The 25,243-nt window shown below is 33.1% G+C and overlaps 1 protein-coding gene across 3 annotated transcripts; it reads right to left on the reverse strand.

The window, feature by feature from the left end:
* Positions 1-3,620: 3,620 nt before the first annotated feature.
* Positions 3,621-21,165, reverse strand: LOC133192631 (uncharacterized). 3 transcript variants are annotated; one of them, XM_061328627.1, is made up of 5 exons: positions 21,058-21,165; positions 13,674-13,886; positions 11,590-11,772; positions 9,101-9,257; positions 3,621-6,942 (listed from the first exon to the last, which is right to left on the reverse strand). In XM_061328627.1, exons 1-5 carry the CDS (start codon positions 21,075-21,077, stop codon positions 6,832-6,834), a joined length of 684 nt encoding a protein of 227 aa, XP_061184611.1. In that variant the 5' UTR covers positions 21,078-21,165; the 3' UTR covers positions 3,621-6,831. The 3 variants fall into 3 exon arrangements, with proteins under 3 accessions (XP_061184611.1, XP_061184612.1, XP_061184610.1); XM_061328628.1 differs by lacking the exon at positions 21,058-21,165 and adding an exon at positions 18,275-18,346; XM_061328626.1 differs by lacking the exon at positions 21,058-21,165 and adding an exon at positions 15,075-15,184.
* Positions 21,166-25,243: the final 4,078 nt, after the last annotated feature.

Here is a 25,243-nt window from a genome sequence, read left to right on the forward strand (position 1 = left end):
GGATGAGCAATCGTTATTAATACTTTATCATTGATAAATCGCTGTGGGAAATGCAGTGAATGGTTTTGATAAAGGTGTAACCGATCGATCAAGCTTGTCATATCTTTTAAATTTTCTTTTGATATCTTACATACTTGACTCCCACACCGGCGTGGGCAAGCTATTTCGGCTAACAAAATAATCCATTTTCGGTGTTCCAAAAAGAACACACCCAATTTTTCCTTAAGAACATAAACATTTTGATCATAGTTCGTAGGGGAAACTACCTATTTACAGAAGGGTGTGTACCCATCGCCTTTTCCTTAGTATTATTTTTTATTTTGGTTCAAATAATGTTTTGAAACACCAAATAGTTTCAAGCTTAAGCTGAATTCTATATCTATAATGCTTGGGTGTAACTAAAGTTAGAGTGTTAGTAAATTTATATCTAAATACTAAACACAGTTACTTCACTGTCCGCATAATAAACAATAAAAAACAACTAAACAAACAACTTTTGAGGGAGATGCATTATTTCCCCTTGATGATCAATAATATAAGGATACAAGAGTCATATCCCTTTATATTTAATATTTAAAAAAAAAAATTAAGATGTCATAATCCGCTGCGCTCAGCCCGAGTCACCTTTGTTCTAACACACATATACAGACAGAAGGTAATTTTCTCCATCCCCCCCCCTCACATTCGTTCAGGGTCTTGCAATGAAAACATAAAACAAAACACACCAAACAAACAAACAAACTCCGTAGAGAGACCAAAATTTCGGCATTTGTAAATTATCATATTCTGAAAAACATAAATCTGACAAACACAATTTCAAAACCATTTGGTCCAGGTACGAATACAATTTAATTAAAATTAAGTTTAATAACTCAATAACACAGTTTTTGGAAATATAAAAATATATAATTTATTTCCATAAACTTTGTTATATATGTTATACATGATAAAGTGCCACCCTCTTCCCTAATATACACTAAAAGCCCAACTCGTGCGACAGAAATTTGAATAGCCTACTTTTTTTAAAATTCATGTTGCACTGACTTTAAAGAGAAAGAATGACACAATAAATACGATTAATAAAATTAATTTCAAATACCATAATTTTTTCTCTATTTCTATCTCCTACCCCAGTGAAATATTCTTCAAACAAAGCTTTTGGTGACAGAATATTTTCGCAGCATACATCGTTGCAGGCCACAATATGTACCAGTACGTAGGGTACATTTTGTCACCCATTCTACAGGGAGAAAAAAAACAAAACATCTCGGCACAGTGTCAACTGGTCAATATGTACAGTACGACCGACAAACGATAGGCAGATATCCTTTTGGCGACCGAAGATTATTGAGAATGTTCATCACAAAGGGGGGGGGGGGGGTCCTGGAAAAAATTATGAAGAAATATGAATCACTGTATCGATGTTTAATGTACTACAGATTGAAGATCGGGATCGATCATACACTAAAGGTCGTGGCGCAGGGGTCAGACAAAGAAAAGGTATGCGCAAAAGACATACCGGGCAAACTTTGAAGGGTATAGAAATCCGGGAAAATGCTTCCATGAAACCCATATGCCTGTTGCATATCTGAGTATCTATAAAATTAGACAGAATAAAGACAGATTTGTGATTTTAACAACTGATAGAATAAATCATTCTCTTACGATCCATCAAAATGTGTTATGAAATCCTCCCCTGGGGCCCATCGCAGGAGTCAGAATCTCTATATTTGGGCATTATGCATTTTTGCGCTATGGCTGAAACAATCTGATTAAAATCAGATCCTCGATGCTCCTTTTTTAACGATATGTCGCTTACGAGGCGACATATCGTTAAAAAAGGAGCATCGAGGATCTGATTGTGGCTGAAAAAAATATCTGGCGACAATATGTACATAACGGCAAAATGTACCGTCACAGGTGCTCGTGTGGATCTACAAAATACCGTATAACACGTCATATTTGTTTTCTTTGCCAGCATTTTTAGAAAAATTTAAACTCAAATAAACTTGTTCCTTAAACCATTGGGACAATCGCAAAAATAGGACCACTCAAAAAATAACAGTGTTTTGGCATATTTTCAAAGTTATCATGATACGCAGAAAAAAACGGTATTTAGTCTGGTAATCAGCTACGACTTAGAAACTTGCTTGTATGTGCCAGTGCAGTAGAGAGAATAACCAGCACAATATCCATATTACAATGGCCTCTCTTTTATTAACTGACCTGTTTTATATATTCTTGTGAAGTAGACTTTATTCAAAAACTTCTTCATCTTATCAGAAGAAGAAAACTCAAGATTGCTGTAGCCTTCAACTCAACATTAAGATATATCAATGACGTGTTATCAATGTTACAATAGTTACTTTCATTCATATGTCGACTCAATGTATCCCAGTGAACCACAGGCCTTTAGATTGATTTAATCCGACTGACAAAATTGGGGGTATAAAAAAAATATACCCCCAATTTTGTCGTCGGACTAAAGTGATCTAAACGCCTTTGCATTGACTCGAAATAAAAGGGGCTACAGAGTCTGCCACATCTGTTTCATATTTGGATGTTTACTGACTATAGATGATAATGGCCTTCTAATAACTAAACTGACAAACGGGATGACTTCAGCTTTTCTATCGTAAACTTTCCTTATTTATGTAGCAATATTCCAACATCACCTGCTTATGGTGAACAAGGTAAAAGTTATTTTGAAATTTTTGAAAATTAGGTCAAACTTCAAGGTCACAGGGTAAAAAAATCATAGCATGTTTATTCTATGCCTAGTCACAGGTAATGTACTTATCAAATATGAATCTCCTACCTTCTCTAATTCGAAAGTTATACCGGTAATCAATGTTAATTTTTTTTGAAAATGAGGTCAACGTCACATGGTTAAAAATCAGAGTATATTTGGAAAAGTATTGTCACAGGCAACTTACATGTGAAATATAAAACCCCTATTTCTTCTCATTCAAAAGTTATGACCATGCAATGTTAAAGTCATTTCAAAATTTTTGAAAATGAGGTTAAACTTTAAGGTCACAAGGTCAGCAAGAAATGTTTGTGAAACACTTATCCCCCCCCCCCCCCCAAATAATTGGAATATTTCTAAGTCCAAGGGACATAACTCTGTCAAAAATTGCTCAATCGTACCCAAAACAGAACTTGACCTAGATATTTTTATGATAAATCTGTATACAAAATTTCATTTCAGCATGTGCGACCTCTGCAAAGAAAATGAAGGGAAACTGTTGGTGGACCGACAGACAGACAGATTGACCGACAGCAGCAAAGCAATATGCCCTCCCTTCTTCGAAGGCGGGCATAAAAAAGCATAGTATATTTGGAAAGGTCTTGTCATAGGTAATGTACATGTGAAATATGATAGACCTAGCTTTTCTCATTTAAAAGTTATGACCAAGGTTAAAGTATTTGTGACAGACTGACTGACAGACAGACTGACAGATGAATGAGATTTAATGTTCCCTCTCTTTCACAAAAGCAGGGGACAATAATTTAGCTGTTAAATCCAAAACTTCATGAACTGGATGAAAGAGAATGCAATCAACAAAATGCATGATTCAACGAATCAGAGTGATAATACAGAAAATAAAGAGACACGATTATTTTCATCACATTCATTTTTTATTAACCAATCTCAGGCATGATGTATTCCATATTACACATCAAATGAAAATTGTAAACTGAGTTGTGTTTTACATGTAATTCACACCATAAGATGTGGAGAGAGAATTAAAAACAAATGAAACCTATTATAAGTTATTACAACACTGGCTGTCATATGACAAAATTACATACCCTATATGTCAACAATTCCAACAATATGTCTATCAAAAAAAGAAATATACTTTCAATATTTTCAATATATTACATGCATTTTCAAAATCATAGTTGTACATGTCCAAATATACTGTATACAGGGAAATTTCCCCCATTTTATTTCTTGTGGCAAGTGAGTGAATTTAAAAGTGGGCGAATTCAAAGAAAACAGCATTATCTCTTTAACAGAACTGTGTCTGGGCAAATTTAAAATGGAGAAAAATTTTGTGCAGACTTAAACAGTAAAAAAAAAAAAAAAATTTTCGCCATTTAAGTACTTAACACACTGTACTTCTCATATTATGTTACATGTTTGTATGCCAACATGTTTAGTGAATCAAAATTGAAAATTAAAAATAGAAACAACCTCCAAAAAGACAGCAAAGAAAAGAATAGTTTTGGAAAAAAATTCAATTTTCTGTGTTACTTGAGTATTTAGAAACAACATCATATTCAGCCAAGGTTTTGCTGGGAAATGCATCATTTTAATAAAGAGCAAGAGACAAAAAATTATTCTTTCTCATATCAATAGGAAGTTGCTTTTCTCATATTTTCCAGAAGAATATCAATATCTATATTGTCAGTTAAAAGTAAAGATAACAGAAAACAGATAGTGTTTGAACATATATTAATAATATTGATGACAGAAATTAATATACCGTCAGCTATATATTCAGTAATGAGAACAAAGGAAAAAAAATATAACCCTCCATGTCTGAAACTCTATCTGTCTACTGTCACCCAACATTAGAGGGCTGCTGACCTTCAGAATCTCAAATAATGGTAAATTACATATTGATTGAATAGGTAGAAAATATGTTTATCTATCATACTGAAATCTAATACTGAGAGAAAAATCCAATCATAAAACATGTACCACTAAATACAAAAACAGATAATTTGATATGTTAGGGGGAAAAAATCTTGGTTGCCAGGATTACAATACAGGTGACTGCATGGTTTATACATGAAAACATTTCTCAGATAGTCACCAAAATCCATATTTTTCCTTATTTGAATTTCAGACAAGGGAAGACAAATCCTTTATATTACATTTACTAAATTTTCTGCCATATTATCTCTAACATGACATAAAATCAAACAAACGGCAAAAAAAAGTGAATATCAAACGAAAATTATGCCCAGCACTATAGAAGCTATTCCACTTCAGTTGAAATATGGTTAAAGAAAAGACCTCGTAATTTCTATAGCCTTCTGCAATGCAGTACATATGTACTAAGTCAGTGCCTCCATTATCAAAAGAAAAAACATGAAATTTAATAAATAGATACTATGAACTTCCTGCACACAATAAATAAATCACAGATAGGAAAAGCTCTTGTACAGTACATTATATACTTGTACATCTTTATATCTAAACTAACACTAATTTCAGCATTCATAATAAGCTAATCTACACTAATTAATATTTTCTTCAATAATTAAGATATACATTTTGAAATATCTTTAACAATCATAACTATGACGTATACATGTAGAATATAATTCTCCAGTGTTTAAAATAATCAATAAAAACAAACTACTGACTTACATACAAACCATAATAATCTTAAAATTAATATAAAGTCTGCTGTACTATAAAACAGATTGATTTCAGTTAAACCTCGGTCTAATATAGCAACAGAAAAAAAAAAAACTATAGTTGCAATTAACTGCTGACCATCCACACACTCAAACACATTTGCAACACAGACCAACCAATCTGTCAAGACACCTTGCTACAGGCACTGAGAACAAAATTTACTTCAACAACTAAAAATCTCATCTCAAACCATTTTAATGGCATATTTTTCACATTTTCAAGTAACAAAACAATTAGTTTTTTGAAAAATAAATTAAATAATTATATAATACAATATCACAGTTTTAACAGTGTTTAACATAGCAAAATAAAGGTACATGTGATATGTTATACACATGTACAATAGTATGTATGATCTATGTCATACTTACTGATAACACGTATGTTACTGATAACATGTATGTTACTGATATCATATCATCTAGCTACACTATACTATACCGATATCAGCTGATGCTACATCAACAGACATGGTCATTCGTTATGTACAGCCTTAAAATCGTGATTGTCTTTGACTTAACAGTCTCTTCATTTTCAAATGGGCAGAGTTTCAAAGTCTGGGAGTATAAACAATTTCATTGGATTGTGTATTCAAATATATTAATTAAATCTAAAACTTAAAAGTATCCAAATTAAATCAAACTTTAAACTATCATGGCATATCTATTTTTGCTAGTGGTTGGTAAAAATATATGGGCAGATTGCTAGAAAATAGAAAGGAATTCATTTTTTAGAATATCACTAGAACCTTCTATATTAGAATACATAATTAATCCAGACTAGAGTTGGACACACCGGTACTCAGTATCCGTACTGTACTGAATAGTTGCTTCAAAACGTATCACCAGTCAAATACAGTTTCATTTCATACCAGTACCAATATTGGTATTAAATTTTCTCCTTTGCATATTTAATGCATTCAAGTTTATTCAAGAAAATAAAATTGTTTTAACAACCATGAGATTGAACTTAACGTGAAATGTCACTTGTTAAGTTACACTTGTTAATGAAATGAGGTAGACTGGATATATATATTACCGGTATGTACCGACTCCAAATTTTTTCTTTTCTTTTACATTATTTTATCAAATATATTGACAGATGAAGGTCTCGAAAAAAAGAACAGATCGTTTCAAAAATACCTGTGTGGTACACAATTTTTTCCTTAATGATATCCAACCCTAGTCTAGACAAAATTTTTATAAATCTACAAAAATCAACACAAGATATACAACAATTGAAAGACCATGAAAATTATCAGAGATTCCTGAAGTTCCTCAGAGAAGCACTTTTGTTTACAAAATCAAGTTTAATATTATGCAAACTAGGTCAAAGGTCCAAAATTTGTAAGTGCAGCTGTACAGATGTGATGAAAACAGGAAGTGACATCATCAATGATATACTGTATTGGCCCTCCCCCACTTCATCCTCATCCAGTTGGTTGGGGCGGTGCATCGAACTGTGAACTCCCTGGAGTATGGCCCCTGGTTCCGTCCTCTACCCTAAAATATATATACATGTATGTAAAATTATATCATATTATTTTAGACCTCAGAACTCTTTATACATGTACATTAATGCACAATAAAAGAGTTCTAATTCCATGGTTTTCTATGCAATTAGAGTGATCTGCCTTTAGATCTAAATTGAAACAAATTGAAATCTACTGTGTATTACTAAATTTGTAATCAATACAAGCACTTGTAACATTACAGGCAAAGATCAATTCATGGAACACTTTATTTGCATGTGCTTTTCCCATTTAAGTATTATAGTAACAGTGATTTCTGTTCACCAATACATCAGTGTTTTCCCTTTATTTCAAAGGGTTCGAGATCAATTGTAACAGGCTTTGGGTTGAATTTTATGACAAATCTCTGTGGACCTTACAACAATTTAAATTTTGATTTTTTCATTTCAAAGCGGCATTTTTATTAATTGAAGCGGTCAATCTGGTCGGTAGCCGGTTCTTAAGGAAAACACTGATACATTGACTTTGAACATTTTTCCTCGGAGTAAATGACTGGTACCCGGCATTGGCAATGAAATAGAAAACTTAATATTTAAGCCTTTATATGATATTTTTTCCGCATTGTCCAAAAAAAACATTTTTCTTATTGTATAGAGGGTCCTAATTTCTATATGACTAAATGTATACAGTAATCAACCAGGATTCTTTGATGAGCTCTTATGGTCTGAATAAAGAAGAAAAGTTACACTTATAAGTGAATTTTTCTTATTTGTTTCTTCCAATCTACATCTACATTTTTCTCCAAAAGTGACAAAACTTTCAACAGACATAAAACAATAAAAACCATGCTAAATTATTTTAGAATTTTTTTTCTCAATTGTTACATGTAAGGCAATTACTATGTGGTTTATCACGATAAAACTAATTTTACCTTGATGAAGTTTATTGTACTCTACGTAGCAAGATTTCATTCTGGTCAGAGAAAAATTGTAGAAGATGCTACATTTTAAAAGAAGAATTTTCATATTCTATTTTTAGAAACTGTACCAACACTGTTCATTGAAATCAGGAAGTGGAGCAATGATAAACTGTAAATCACTTTTTATTTGCGACAACTTTATTTTCGTGTAATTACGAGAGTCTGTCTGCTCGCGAAAAAGTTCATTCTCGCTTATATTTGTATTAGTAAGGATTATAAACGATAAAAACCATAGCTTGCGAAAATTTTGTCTCGTTAATAAATACCAAATAGCTATCTCGTGAAAATAAAGTGTCGCAAAAATATTTTTAAAGATTTTTTTTCTATATAATTCAAGGTAATACTTAGATTCCCTACTGTGGCCCCACCCTACCCCCGGGGGTCATGATTTGAACAATTTAGATTCTACACTACCCCAGGATTCTTCCACATAAGTTTCAACTTTTGTGGTCCAGTGGTTCTTGAGAAGAAGATTTTTTAATGACCACACCCTATTTTTGTCTTTTCTTGATTATCTCTTCTTGTAAGGGGACTTGTTCCTTCATTTTATCAATTTAAACTCCCCTTCACCCAAAGATGCTTTGTACCAACTTTGGTTAAAACTGGCCCAGTGATCTTGAGAAGAAGCTGAAAATGTGAAAAGTTTACAGACAGATGGACAGATAGATGGACAGACAGATGGACAAAAGGTGATCAGAAAAGATCACTTGAGCTTTCAGCTCAAGTGAGCTAAAAATTGATTTATAGATAATTTTATAAGCATGTATAATTTGTAAATTTGCACAAATATTATCAATAATACTAGTAACAGTAAGTGTGTATTTGCAAAGTTCTCCATTCAAATGATGAAAGAGTTTGAGTTAAAAATTGTGCTTAAATTAACATTTATATATACATTTTACACAATACTTACTGAAATGTCTGAGACTGCAATCAAAATAACTATGCACATTGAATCAGGCCTCAAGACCATAAACTGAGAACGGCCAAATTTCAAATGAAGATAACTTCAAAAATAAATTTGAAAATCAAACAAAATTTTCAACATGTGTTTGTATTTAAATACTGTCCAAACATGCAATTTTTGAAACACATATGTGAAAAAAAAAACTTAATTCAAAATCAAAATTTTTAATTACCAAGTAAGTCTTTTCTCAGTTTTGGTCTTGGGGACTGCTTGAAAACATCTGTAAAAATGTAGACAATTTACCTTTACGTCAAATGTTGGGTGCTTATTGCTACCCAACATCCAGTGTATGCTTTTGACAGATTTGGCGGGAGAGTCACAGCGTGAGATGGGGGATGGAGTAGGCTCGGGACGATTTGCCTCCATTTCTAAATGCTTGTTACGGACAGCAGAGATCATGCTGCAACATAAAAGTTTGAAAGTATGAAGTATTCAACAATTTAATACATTACAATCAATATTAATAGGTTTAGGTTTGGAGTTTATTCTCAAGTTTAATACTAAAAAAAATGCATATTATTAATACCGGTACTTGATGACTAAACAAGATTATCTTGATTTATTTAGATGTTGCACTACCTCAGCCAAGCAAACACTTAGTTGTCATTTGGAATTTCAAGTCAAATGATACCATAGTTTGAAAATGTTACTTGTCTTGGCCAGTCAAAAATCATGGTGGTGTAAAGAAGGAAATATAAAATTATTAGATGAGTTCTCTCAAGGTAGTTATGTTCCCAATATAGCGATCTGATATGCAAGTTTATCTAGGGCTAAAGTTGAAAATATGAATAGTCTGGGACCAGAAAAATTAAGGTACACTAGCTCAAACTGATGAGTAGACTAGTTATGCCTGTCTCTAACATAAGAAAGAGTCTGTATATCATACATATCAGACAGGCATGACCAATCTAAATGATGAGATAAGCTAACATTTAGTATCTTCTGGGGAACAATAAGCTATGGCCTAGAGAAAACTTGTGTATATAACTGTATCTATCCTTTGAAGGTTTATTTTGATGGAATCAATTGTCTTCTAAATATAGCAGGACACAAGTTTTTGATAAATTAGGACTCATTTTCATCAGTGATAATTTGGTCAAGATAACCTTTAGAGTAGGCCTACCGAAAAAGTTTGGTACATATACCTAAATTTGAACATTTTTAAACAAAGATTACCTCAGCAAAGTTTGGGCCTAGAGCAGGTGAACCCTGGTGGTGAAAATAACCAAAGAAAAAAAAATTCCAACCCTCATACTGAGTGCCTTTCCTTGCATCATGTTAGCTCTTCTGCTCAGTTTATAAATGAAGGATTAGCTCAGATCCTTAAAGTACCATTGCTTACACAATAACAGCTAGGAGTATCATACACCTTGGTTCGAATCCTGTTGCAGACATTATTTCTTTCATATTCTTACATATTTAAGCAACACTTAATTTTTGAAATGGCTGGTCTAAAATTAAATCAAAATTGATGAAAAAAGTCTCATATACTACAAACAGTAATGCAAATGTTGAGAAAAAGACACATTCAACTGAACCATATTGAGCAAACGTTCAGAAAAAGACACATTCAACTGAACCATATTGAGCACACATTGCTTTGGGACATAACCAGAAGAGGAAAAAAGGTATATATTTAGAAAGGGGGAAACATATAATTTTAATTCTTTCCCCAAAATAAACAAGGAATTATAGATTATACAGCTGTTATACATGTAAATACTGGTACACCAGATACCATAGTGCTTGAATACATAATCTATTTGTACTATTAGATAATATGGTGAAATAGATAAAAAAAAAAACCCAGATATTATAACAGCTTTAGGTGTTACAAAATGATTTACAATAATACGGTTGCTAAAGATAGATTAATAATAATTTGCAGAATATTTTGAATAATAATTATACATGTATACAGTTTTTAATTTAGGATTGTCATACTTAAAAGAATTGTGTAAATAAATAAATCAAGAGAGAGGGAGTCCTGGAAATAGAGACAGAAGCTCTCAATACTTGTACCTCAGCAATTTTCTGTAAAAGAATCAATCTAAAGATAAGCCATTATTCAAGTATTTGAAATGTATTTCATGAGGGATAACTCTGAGTTCCCTCACAGACTTGGAATACTTTCAAATTCTCTAAATCCATATCTAAAATAGTTATTAAACACAAGAAACATTAAAGAAAGACTTTGGTGCTAGTTTCAAAATTTTAGGTTAGATCTCCTAAGCTTTCATTCAACTTCACTTACCTAACTGATATACCAAGTACATGAATCCAAATGGATTATCTGTTTCAACTTAATATATTGCTATTCATAAGGCTGCCTTTTTTACAAGTTTTCTAAAATATTTTTAGGGGGAAGGAGGTAGAGGTGGAAAGAGAGAACAAGCGTAGTGTTTAACATAGTGCTTCAACAACAAACATTGCACAGTTTTTCTGAAACTAAATGCTGAAAATATTTGAACAGAACTACAGTAAAAAACGCTTATGTCGAACACGCTTATAATGAATTGACGATTACAGTGAAGTGATTTTCATTCCCTGTGGCTTAAAATATAGTGTAAACTTGATGGATACAAATTACATTTATAACAAAGCAAAATTGTCCGTCCCTGGCAGTTCGTTATAAGAGTGTTTTGCTGTATACTCAAAACTTTCATACTGGGAACTGAGAACCACCTGATTCAATATGAAAACAAAAGTGAATGATTTTGCTGTCCACCCACCTTTTGTACACCTGTACATCATCAATATCTTTCTGTGGAGGGGTCCAATGAATGGGGCGCATGGTGGGGGTGATAGCAGCGTTCTTGAATTTAGGCACCACAAGGTTCATCTGCCTCTCGGCTTGAGCGTATGTCTGGGGAGGATTCAGCATCCGCACCACTGGACCCAGCTCCCCAGGGATTCTAAAAAAAAAAAAAGACATAAGACAAGCTCACAATACTGTTCCTAATGCCATTTCTCACCCAACTTGTATTGATAAAAGAATAACTACAAAGAAATATGCCTTCATTTCCTTTTGTGTTTTGCACTTTACATGTCTAGTTTGCTTTCTTTTCAGGAAATGAAAACCCTTAATTAATAATACACTCTTTTTTGTATCTTCTTAAAATAGTAAATCAAATGCCTTGAACTCATTAGCAGAGATATTATTTCACAAGGTTTTCATATCTTTATACCTATGATATTTTTGTAAGTGGTACAGGATCTAATTATCAGCTTATAAAAGTACTAACTGAGCATATATTGTCTCTGTGATCTAAAAGAAAACCAATCAAATGGTCAAAGATGAATTAAAAATGCCATATTTTAGGTAAGTATACAACAAAGTAACCTGGTAAATGAAACCAAGTATTATGCTACTAACTTTAATAAGACTTGGAAAACATCATGCAACACATAAAAGACAGATATTGAACATTTTATGAACAGATTTGTTCACTCAAGTCTGAGGCCCAGGTAAGCTAAACAATAAACATCAACACTGAGTACATCTAACCTAATGTACAGGGTGTTTTAAACATATATGACTGCCGTCATGAGAAAAGGGCCCTTATCTTTTGACGTCACAATGCGCAGAAAACGACGTCAAAGTCGCGGTATTGTAAACACGGAAGTAATTTTCGTTGACTGTGTTTTGTGAACAAAAAATAAAATTGGATTTCCAGGTGTTACAAGAAAAACATTAAATCATATGAAATTTGATGCGGACATTTTTAATAAATAATATAATTACACACTAGTACATGCATTTATTAATTATTCTGTTTAGGTATTTAATTGATATCACATAATTACGCTAAGTGTGACATTGAACTCATTGTTAATTACGACGATTTACAGCGATGTGTATATATGATGCATGGCTTAAGTTTTCTGAGCAATTTGCAAATGTTTAAATTTTACTCATATTAAGTAGACTAAGTCTTAAATCTTATAATGAGAAGAAGAAAACACTTGCTGTGGCCTTCAACTCGACATTTAGATATATCGACGATGTATTATCAATTAACTGTACAATAGTTATTTCGATTCATATGTCGACATGATATATCCCAGTGAGCTTGAAATAAAAGATACCACAGTCTGACACATCTGTTTCATATTTGGATATTTTACTAGAAAAGACGTTAACGGTAATCTAACAAGAAAGCTTTATGATAAATGTGATGACTTTAACTTTTCAATCGTAAACTTCCCTTACTTATGCAGCAGTATACCATAATCACCTGCCTACGGGGTTTATATCTCTCAGTTGATTCGATATGCAAGAGCATGCTCTATGTATGAACAATTTCTAAAACAAGGTTTTAGTTATTGATGAGTTATTGATGAACAAGTTAATGAAACAAGAGTATCAACAGTCTCGTTTAAAGTCATCATTTCTTAAGTTCTATGGTCGCTACAATGACCTTGTCAGCAAATACAATCTATCATTAAGTCAAATGCTGACGTTTTCATACAAATTGTTAGACCATTATTTACACACTGAATTGTCAACGGATTTTTCCATTATTTCCCGATCATGACAAGGAGCACACGGCCGGTGTGACCGGTCGGCAGGGGATGCTCACTCCTCCGTGGCACCTGATCCCACCTCTGATGTTTTAGAGGTCTGTGTTTACTCTGCTCCTGATTTGTATTGCTTTAATGGACTTTTGAGTTTGAATGCTGTTCGTTATCTCTATATATTTCATTTCAATGGAGGAAGAGTATATAGTGATTTAAATACTAATTAAGAAAATTTTAATGTTGGAAAACTTAAATTTCAAATCAATATTCCATTATGTCACCAATTCTTTCATACTTTATTTGATTTTGGTAACCATAACGACTCCAAACATCATCTGGATCAGCATTAAATCTGCCGAAGGCCTCTCTGGGTGTGTCTATTCTGGGGAGTCTGTAAGGGACCACATTATTGGTAAAATCCTCAGCTTCCACAGAATGGAAGGTCCACTCCCGAGCTAGCTGTGGCCTACGGGTACTTTCTGGGAGGCTGCGGGCTGTTTTAGACCATCTGTAAGAAAAAAAAAATTATAGGTACATCATTGACTGCAATTTACCTGTATATCTACCATATACATAATGACAATTTGTCACTTCACCTAAAATATTTAATTCCCGTGTTATGACAATGACGAAAAGTATCACACCTCTTCACTCTTCATGACATTAAGGTTTGCTTGTTAACAACAGATGACAGCTAGCTGACATACTGAAAGATGCTAAGATATATTCAGGTCATATTACAGTTACAGATGAAGAAGTATGGATTGAAGCATAAAAATTGCATTTACTTTTAATTTGAAGACATTTAAAAAGTACATAGTATACCAGAACATACAGATAAAAAAGAATATGACTTTAAAATAATAACTTTAGTATGATCATGTCATTTTTAGGTATTTTATAATTGAAGCATTTTTTTCAATCTTTAGATTTTAATCCTATTTCTAAAGTTGAACTGAAAGCTCTGTCTCTTAGGGGCTAATATGTCGCAATGTTGATATTTAACATACACTTTTACTTTGTCACTGTTAAGTGGTTTACAGAGCAAAATCAACTTATGTTACGACCTTGTTCAGACCAGGTAAATATACTTACATCAACAGATATATCAAAAGGGCAAATTTCTTGATATTATGTATTAAATACAAACTAAGGGACATTTAGGGGGTGCACATTTCCAATAACCCAACTTTTATTGGTCAGAATTACTTAATTCACCAAAAATTGCTTCAAAATTTAACCATTATTTATCTTAATCAGTTATTCTCTTTACCAAGAAGGCATAGCTTTGTCTGCAATTTCACTGAAAAATATTGAACAAAGATATATAACAAATAAAATCACTAGCAAAAACTACACAGAAAATAAATTATAATCTCCATCCAACTTTCTTGGCAAAGGTAAGAGGTTGTTCCTGTTTAACATGATACGTCACCTGTATACTTAAAGTCAAGCCAATGTAGATACAATTTTTTTTTCAAAATCAATGAAGCAAAAAAATTAATCTAGCATGAGTTGAAGAAAACTTATTATGGAGGTAACTGTACCGCTGATAAATATTCATTATCATGTTAATTGGATCGATAAATTGAATTAATCCACAAGCTATGTTGCCCTCAAAGATCCTTTCCATATTATCACATACAAACATCTGTATATTCCAACACAGAAAGAAATTTTTCTTTAGACAATATACCTGAGTTTATGGTTACCCCCGTACGGATCTGCTTCAACAGTAGGAGCCGCTGCCACTAGCATGTTTCACATAAATCCACTAATAATAAACTCCACTTTCATAACACTTTAGAAAACTGCTCTCATGTTCACATATTAAACACTCATAGAAACACTATACAAATTCAAACCAATCATACCAAATTAACGTGAAATAAAATATCTTCTCTAACATGTACTGCCTTGATACCTGATGGAAGAACAGTTTTTTAAATGAAATTGAAAGGAAACAATTTCAATTTTCAAACAATGTCTTTGCCCTGGAAATCAGATTACGGCTGCCATGCGTGAGTCCAATAACCATTGTGCAGTACTTTACTTTTTAATAATCAGATATTAAAGGCCTGATTTGGAAGGTAATATTTAGTCAGCTTTGGTATAGTCGGATCAACTCAGATATTTATATTATTCATTAATAAAACGTTGGAGCCATAACTAATACGTTTCCCATATTTCCCCAGCGATCAGGACGTTTTCAAAGCTGGAAAATTTAAATACAACATTTGATTATTTTAAAAGATAACAATGTCAATTTCTACAGGAATGTTGGGCAAAATGAAGTGCATTGCCAATAATAAAACAGAAGAGCTTTTTTGACCCATATCTGTTATACATGAAAAGAACTGCGACTTAAAATCTGTCATCTAAGATCATTATTGTCTTTGTGAGTGTAGATTTAAATCCTTCCATCTGAGAAAAGTATGTAAACTTGTGTATTTATGGTGTTGGGAGGCATTATCTTAATCTTGTAAAGGGGAAAACTTTAAAATTTAGAATATATACATGTAAAGAGATAAATCAACTTTTTTATACCCACAGGTACTTAAGGACTGAATATTTTTATTATAAAGGGTGTTAAGATAGTTTCTTCTACAGTGAAATACATGTATTTCTGAAAAATTTCCAAAGTAGTGTTTAACTGCAGAGATCAATTTTCCAGTCTGGCAAAATCACTAGATTGTGTACTCAATTTATAGCAATTAATTTTTAGCAAAAAATTATATGAATTTTGTTTTCATTTTTTTCAAAAACACAAATGACAGATATTTGCTAGACATTTGGTGAAGAAGTAGGATTGTTTTCTGTTGTCTCTTTACATCTTATCTAGGATCATATAAAATTGACATGTTTAATGAAAATAAAGCACAGTTTAACTTTTCTAAAGAATAGGCTTGCTGATTGAATTCTTCATTGAGTTGATAAATCCTACAAAGGTATCTCAAAGGCTTATAGATTTATGGTCTTCAGGCTGAAGATATTTCACAGATACATTGTATGCCTATATGGTCTGTAGGCTGAAGATATTTCACAGATACATTGTATGCCAATATGGTCTGTAGGCTTAAGATATTTTACAGACACATTGTATGCCAATATAGTCCGTAGGCTTAAGATATTTCACAGAAACATTATATGCCAATATAGCCTGTAGGCTTGAGATATATTTTACAGATACATTGTATGCTTATATGGTCTGTAGGCTTAAGATATTTTACAGATACATTGTATGCCTATATGGTCTGTAGGCTTAAGATATTTTACAGATACATTGTATGCCTATATGGTCTGTAGGCTTGATCTTTTCATTGTATCAACAGAAGATACATCATCTGTTGGGATATCTACCTTTCTCTTTTCATTTCATACCAAAGCACATTAATCAAAAAACCTTGTCAGTATAGCAAGCGTGAACTCTCTAAACATGAAATATCACATCTTTTCATTGTATTTGCTTTCGATAATTAAAGACAAACATGCATTGAACTCTATTAACACCCATTATTTTTCTAAATTTGCATGGGGATGTTCAAGTGGGAACTGTTAATCAAAATCTTCATTTTTCATTTGAACACATCATCAAGGAAAAAGACAATCATATTTATTGCCTTATGCATTTCCAGCAATTTCTGTCTCTGGTATATACATGTAGCAATGAAATCCAAATAGTCCAGAGAGAGAGAGAGAGAGGGGGGGGGGGGGGAGAAAATTCATGTGGAGCAATCCAAGAAATGTACAAAAAACATCTATATCAGACTTAATTGTGGTTACATGACTTAATCTTGGTTTTACATACATATAAGTATACTGGTAGTTACTTCAGGTAATACATTGTGTAAGTGAACACTTTAATTTCAGGATAAAATAGTGTGTTTGGCTGTTATTAAGTAAGAAGAACTACATATGTAAAATTATGTTATATTGTACATTGAAACTTCAGAGTTATGGGCCAGACAAAAGTTTAACCTAAATTGCTCCAATTACCTTGACCTCTATGATATGACCTTGTGGCAAATTTGATATGTCACCAGTAAATTAAAGTACAAAGCTTTTCTACCTTGTGATATAGATATGGATTCAAACAATTTTAATGAATTTGACAGGATCTATATTTGGCCTGTACAATATGATAATTTATGGGCCTGGCAAATATTATTTTATTTGCGATTCATAAGTTTGAAATTCATCCGCTATGATAAATGTTGTGACTGAGAAAACATTTCACATAAATGCACAACTGATTTCGTTTGCAGTGATAAATATTCACAAGTAAAAAGAAGGTTTGCAAAACTTCTGAAAATTTCCTGCATGCAAATAATAGTTGGTTTACAGAATACTGAGACAGGAATAGGGAATCTGACATACCCCAACTTTTAATGGTGCTGTACTTTACATGTAACATACAGTATATAAAAATACTTTTCTTGCAAAGCATAGTGCATTTTAAGAGATTCATATAGGAACTTGACAAGAGACAATATAACTTGCCAGGAATGTACTCCCATCCTAAAACTATACATTTATTTCTTTTATCCTATAAAAACCTCTCAATTTACCAGTAGTTTGGCATTTCTAATAGAAATTAATTCTTAAATGTTTCATACTTTCTGTTCACTTGTCTGACAGCTTTCATACACCATTAAAAAATGACAATAAGCTCCAAAAACCAATCAATCAACCGTTAATTCATTATACATAAATGGCGAATAAAAACTGATCATTTACAAATAGGATATCACCAATCCATTTACTCATAACCTTCTTCTAGTCGGGCCAAGCTGATTTTAATTCCAGTCATTCAACCTTGCACCTGACTACCTTATTAAATTAATTATTCCTTCCAACTACATCATTGTAATTATTTAACTTAATTGCATAAATTACCTGGCTTTTCTTGGCAACATTATTTACGTCCAATCCATTGTTTGCAAACACTTCAAAATATTGGTTGGATATCTTTCATATTCAGTATTATTTTTTAAAGATAACATCCACTGCTTCTTAGATCAGCGGTACTTTTTTTTTCTGTAAGCTTAATCCATATGTGTATATCCTGTGTCACATCATACGATGACCATAATCTTGAATTGCTAGCCTTTACTTCAAAACTATCAGATGAATTGTTTAAACAACACAAACATGATCCGAGTCACAGAACACAAATTAGGAATCCTCATAGAAAACGATCATTTAACCATTGATCGACAATCAAAACAAACACAATCTTCGATACACTTTTTGAGTTTTTCCTTTCAATACCAACATTGATCCAAAATGGCAATATTGATGTTGCTATTTTTTTAACAATAACTTTTTATGCATGTTGGTGCAATATTAAGCTAATTGTTATGAACAAACTATAGTCTGCCAGGTGGGGCAGATGATTTTGAAGTTAAATGTCTAAAGAAGTATTCATGTCAGAATGGAGGAAGATCTGGTTACCATAATTAAAAATGGTGAAGACCTTAATTTAAAATTCACGGTTTGTACACAGCTGGTATTTCAGTCGTAACACTGGACTGTTGATTCAATGATGACCAAATAAGAGTTTTAACCTTTAAAATATATTTAGTTCCCAACGTGAAATACCTGGTACCCCCAAAAAAGTATACATACTGGATATGTATATATCTAATCTTAACACCTTAATTAATGAATCTTTTCAAAATCCCTTTTCTAGTGGAAAACAGCTAGTTACCATATTGTAAAGACTATGAGACGTCATGTCTTAAGACTGTATTTTTACTGGTATTACAATGAACATTTGACATGCGAAATCCACTGAACTGTTCTTTTTGAATCCATAGAATTTAAGCTTTTTCTTATGCTACAACTCTGTTGATTAACTTGATTTCTTTTTGATTGTAGTCACTTTTAAATTTTCTGGTGAAATTAATACTTCTCAACTAGCTAAGATCTCATTCATCAGAAGCTAATGACATATTTTGAGTAAAAAAAATGCAACATCAAAAATTAATTTTGAAGTTGAGTTGGGTGGTTAACAATGTTATTATCTGGAGTTATAGATTTTACTCACCATGGCTAGAATATGAGTACCCTATTAAAACTCCTTTTGATAAAATAACAACCATTATATGAAATGATCCTTATGCAATAATCTGAACAATTTACAAACTATAATTGATATCAAGAGGCACAACTCCTACACACATATTCCAACTCTTTTATACATTTATGAATAACCTATTTTTGAAATATTGATATGAGATTTTGGACTAATAACTGTCAACAAGACAGCCTTATACAAAATCTAATCTGCACATATGAAATTGTGCTTCACATCTTTTACTTTTTTTCGAAGTAATGTATGATATTTACATTAAAAATAGTGAATGCAAATTATGACATAAAACACAACAAAAACTGTCTATTGACTATTACATACTTAAGAAAAAAATAGCACTGCATAACTGAAAACCTGTGCCAATATTAAATGAAAAGTATACAATATCTACATTGGCAATTGCAATTGTCTAGAGGTGTGAAAATAGGGCTAAAGTGTATCATGATACATTGTGATACACTGGGAATTAAGTATTTGTAAAGGTTTGAGTTTAAATGGGTTAAAAATCACAGTCTGGTATAAATTCTGATCAAATGAGGAAGTGCACAGGATTTTGAAGCAATTTTATGCATCTTAAAAATATTCTTCTAACATATTATCCATCATTTGTGTAAAAGTAAATAGGATAAGCCCTTGCATCAAAGTTGAATTGTTGAAGTGTTTTATTACAACAAGTAGTAAAGAACAATGATGTAGAAAAAATACTGAGTATATTTATTGGAAAATGAAAACTTAATTTCTCTGTGCAATAGATATGCCTCTTTTGCATTTTTTGAAATCTCAATTGCATAGAAATGCAATTATCAAACCTTAACTCACATGTGAACCTGTCTAACTGCCAATTAATTCCTCCCTCCTTAAAAGTCTTAATTTGCCCCCAAAGACACAACCAAGATTGTTTGCCCTTGGCACCTCGACTTCCACCCAAAGTCCAGGGGTGGTCAATGACACCAAATTATGCAACAGGAAAGATTTAGCATTAATGTAACAGACAAGGATTTGAACCAGGGCCCGCTGAACACAGGTTCAATCGCACATGATTAGCATGTGTGATTGAACTTGTCTGACCACCACCTGGCCACAGGATACTATTTTTTTTGGTTTTAGTCATATAATAAAATTTTGTGCATAATTTTAAAGCAAATTTTTGAACACAGGTGCTGGGTATTGATATATATGAATATGCATGGTAACCTATATTCTTACAAATAAAAGCTTTCACACATATTCATAAAATATTAAGTCCCAGGCACTTGTGGCTGTGTTTTGAAGTGTGATTTTAAACCTGTGATAAAATATTTTAATCCTACAATCACGATAAACATTAGCTTTACTCATTCTGTGACACAGAGCAATATATTTTGATGTCATTTAGTGAAGAATTTTCTATGATTCATCTATTTGAATACTTTAACTTAATCTTATCATTTATGTTTTATGCATTACCTGTGATTACGTCAACATGTATACACTGCTGAGATAATTCGAACGAAGTTACTCAGCCTATATACTATTTTGATGCGCTTTTCTTTAAATATTATATGCCTTCTGGGTCAAATTATGATCATTACATTGTCCGTACCTTACTTGTTTCACTGACATCGTATTCTAATCGATCTTTCATATCTGAATGACAGACCTCCTTAGTCCTTTAATCTTTTTTTGGTTTTTGCTGTTTCTTCGAGGAAGCAGCTCGATGAGTTCCGAAATTATGTTTACGCAAAACGACCCAGTAACAACGATTTAGCGGGAAAATTGACTTCATACCTGCCTCAATGAAAAACCAAATATAGCAAACTCTATAATATAACTCTATAACTCTATATAATATAATGCAAACAGAATTAAATTTTAGATAATTTTATTTTCATACCGTTCCAGGATAGAATTTTTATTTCCAAGATGACCAGAGACAGTTTATTTGTTTTCTTCCCTTAGAAAAGTTGACAAGCAAGCAAAAACAAAAACAAAAGCAAATACAAAACAAAACAAAAATCAAAGTAAATAAATTTAGGAAGTCTGTCCAAAGTCGAAATTTCGAAAACTCTACTTTAAGAAGGGGGGGGGGGGTTACCATCCGTTAAAGTAAGATTTTTTTTCCCTTCCCAATGGAGAACAGATTATTTATTTTCAACATTTGCAAGGATAGATTTAAAGCTCTAGATCAAGTTTGCATTTTGTTCCACGTCAATGATTTTTGACACAATTAAGGCCTCTTTAATTTTTTAGGGGAACCAGATTAACTTGCCAGGTATGACAGGGGACTAGTATTGCTTATGCAATAGTCTCAGAATGCTTGTCTTGTATGTCCGTCCGTAACCAATGGTAACGCTTTGGGGTACCCATCTCTTATCCGCAACTCCTCTTATACCACTGAATGAAATTTAATGAGACTTTCAGCTGTTCAGAGAATCTTTCTTACATAGTGCCATTGCACCTCCTACATGTATTTTACTTTTTGATTTGGACACATATTTTGGGTTTCCAATAGCAAAACATAGACACTGCCATTCCACCTGAGAGGGTACGGATCATCTCTTATCCGCAACTCCTCTTATACTTAATAATACTTCCACAGAATCTTTATTGTTTAAGATAAAATATTCTCAAGTTCAGAGTAGGTTCAAGACTACCCCAAACCATTTTTACCTGGCAATTTGGAATTATGAAGTTTGGTTAAAATGAGAGAAATTAGAAACTCTCTGAGGCCATCTTTAAAAAATTGTTTGGTTGCCTTCTCCCGACCGACTAGCTAAAATGGTCCGACTCAAAACTTATTTTAACTTCCAGGAAGCAATTATTTTTTTTCTGTATTATATATGGACAGTAGATTTAAAAAAAAAAATAGCATTGAAATTGAATTTTCTGAGAAAAAAATTTTCTTACCTACCTACCGACCCAATTCTTTTCATCCTGAGTCGGGATAGGACAAACAAACATTATTTTGAAGGTGGCCTTATGTGTGCATACCAAAAGGGGATCTACTGCTTGCATTCAATAAAGCAACTGCATGGACATAGTGATGTCTCTGGCATGGACATAGTGATGTCTCTGATATATACATACAGTACCAAAAGGGGATCTACTGCTTGCGTTCAACAAACATTGCGAAAGTATTGCATAACATGCATTACTAGTTCTGTACCGGCAAGTGCAATTTGGTTCCCCTTCAAAATTAATAACAAAAGGCCCATTGACCACAAGGCTCACCTGACTCACCTTGGCCCAGCTGTTCTTCAGAACTGTGCCCCAACCTTATCCCCAAGGTCCATGATTTAAACAAACTTGAATCTACACTATCTGAGAATGCTTGCTTATTAGTCCCCTACCGGTGAAACCGGAGGGGACTATAGGTTTCCTCTGAGTCTGTCTGTCCGTCTGTCTGTCTGTCAGTCTGTCCCACTTGGTTTTCCGCACTTTTTTCCTAAACGCTTGCAGATATTGAGCTGATTTTTGGTATGTGAGTGTATCTTGATGAGTTACAGATCAAGTTTGCATTTCGTTCCGCTTCGTTGATTTTTGACGGAATTACGACCTTTTCAATTTTTACGGGTTTTCCGCAATTTTCTTCTAAACGCTTGTAGACATTGAGCTGATTTTTGGTGTGTGGCTTTACCTTGATTAGTTATAGATCAAGTTTGCATTTCGTCCTGCTTCATTAATTTTTGACGGAATTATGGCATTTTCAATTTTTAACGGGAACGGAACCAGATTACATTTGCCGGTAGGGGACTAGTATTGCTAATGCAATACTCTCAGAATGCTTGTTAATTTGACTAATCATAATTATGCTGTAAAAAGCTGTTAAAAAGTTATGCTGTAAAATGCTTTTAAAAGATTTTTTTCCTATACATTCCCATGTAAAAATTTGGTCCCACCCTCCCCCAGGGGCCTTGTTTTGAAGAAACTGTAATATATACTATGTCAGGAAGCTTTCATCCTTTCTTGCCCAGTGGTTCTTGAGATTTTTATAGACATGCATCCACCTTATTTTTGCATTTTCTCGATTAAGACCGCAGAACAGTAACTGGCAAAATTGGAAATATGCAGCTTACGTCATTTTCATCTGTCAAAGTCAAAATGTTTAATGATAGACAATGAAATGGGCGGGTACAATTCGACACGGACGTCCGAGAAAACATTGGATTGAAATTCATTTTCAATCCACCTGAGCTGTTTTCAAACTTAAAGTGTGAATGTATGATCCAAAAGACAAATAATTTCAATTCCCAAATACATGCTGTTTGAAATTCACATGAGTTTTTTAGCCTATAATTTTAAGGACACATAAAAGTAATAGAAGACAGAGATTATTTTTTCAGGGGACGGGCATTTGATTCTAGAAGGGGGCGGCTGTCAAAAATTGTCGAGTCAGATCATGCCTTCACATGACAGAATATATTTATTTCTAGGATGACAACAGCTTTTTTTTTTTAGTTTTGTCTTCACTGAAACATGTTTTACACACAAAATCAGGGAGGGGTTGTCCAAAAAAAAAAAAAAAAAAAAAAAACTTTATTTATTTTCCAGATCGTTCAGCCCCCCTCCACTCCCCTTCCCTCAGCACACAAATCAAACAGAAATCAAATATTTGTCCCTTTATATTTCTTTAAAAACACTGCGGATAGAAAATTCTGATTTATATGAATTTCAAACTATTACGAAATTGAAATTATTTGTCTTCTGGGTCAATGCTGGATTGAAAATGAATCTCGAACTAGAATTACAATCCAATGTTTTCTCGGACGTCCGAGTCGAATTGTACCCGCTCATTTCATTGTCTATCATTAAATGTTCTGACTTTAATTAACAGATGGAAATGACGTAAGCTGCATATTTCCAATTTTGCCAGGTAATGTTCGGCGGTCTTATCTCCCCTTTCCAAAGGGTGTTGCCCTTGATTTGAACAAACTTGAATTCCCTTTACCTGAGGATGCTTTGTGCCAAGTTTGGTTGAAATGGGTCTAGTGGTTCTGGTAAAGAAGTCAAAGATGCTAAGTTAGCAGACAGATGAACAGACAGATGAAGAGGAAAACTATCGTCCCCAACAGTTTCCCTATAATCTCAGCGAGATTCGTAGAGACTAAAAATGTTGTTCTGGTAGTCCCTACAAATCTCAAACCAGTGTCACGTAATCATGATAATCTCATTCGGGAAATCGTCCCCGGACTTCGACCGCTTGATTCAATTAATACGGGCTGAAATGAATTAGCTGTCCTACTATGTGACACTGGTCTGAGATTCATAGGGACTACCAGACCAAAATTTTTAGTCTCTACAAATCTTGCTGAGATTAGTTTCCCTACTGGTACATGTATGTGTTGTAATTCCATCAAAATCATCTAAGCGGAATGAAATGCAGACTTGATCTGTAGCTCATCAAGAAAGACTCGCACACCAAAAGTCAGCTCAATTGGACAGACTGACTGACAGAAAGAAAGACAACATAGGCGTCGGAAGCAAATTGAAAGGGGGGGGGGGGGGCTAAACCAACAAAAAATGTAAGCCCCAATTTTCAATGCCTATATTATGTCTATTTTTGCAAAAAAAGTGGGGGGCTTACCCCCCCCTCCCTCAGCCCCCCAGTTCCGACGCCTATGGACAATAGTCAGACAGACGAAGAGGAAACCTATAGGTCTCTCCAGTGGGAAATAAAAGAAAAATCCAACATTTCCAAATATATCACATGCAACAAATTCATTCCTATGTCTCCAATATCAGATTGAACCAAAAATTATAAAAAGCATAAAAACCAACTACAATTTGAC

The sequence above is a fragment of the Saccostrea echinata genome, unplaced genomic scaffold (assembly GCF_033153115.1).
Source record: "Saccostrea echinata isolate AGI-Se365-2 ecotype Australia unplaced genomic scaffold, CSIRO_AGI_Sech_v1 ptg000025l, whole genome shotgun sequence".
Classification (NCBI taxonomy): Eukaryota; Metazoa; Mollusca; class Bivalvia; order Ostreida; family Ostreidae; genus Saccostrea; species Saccostrea echinata.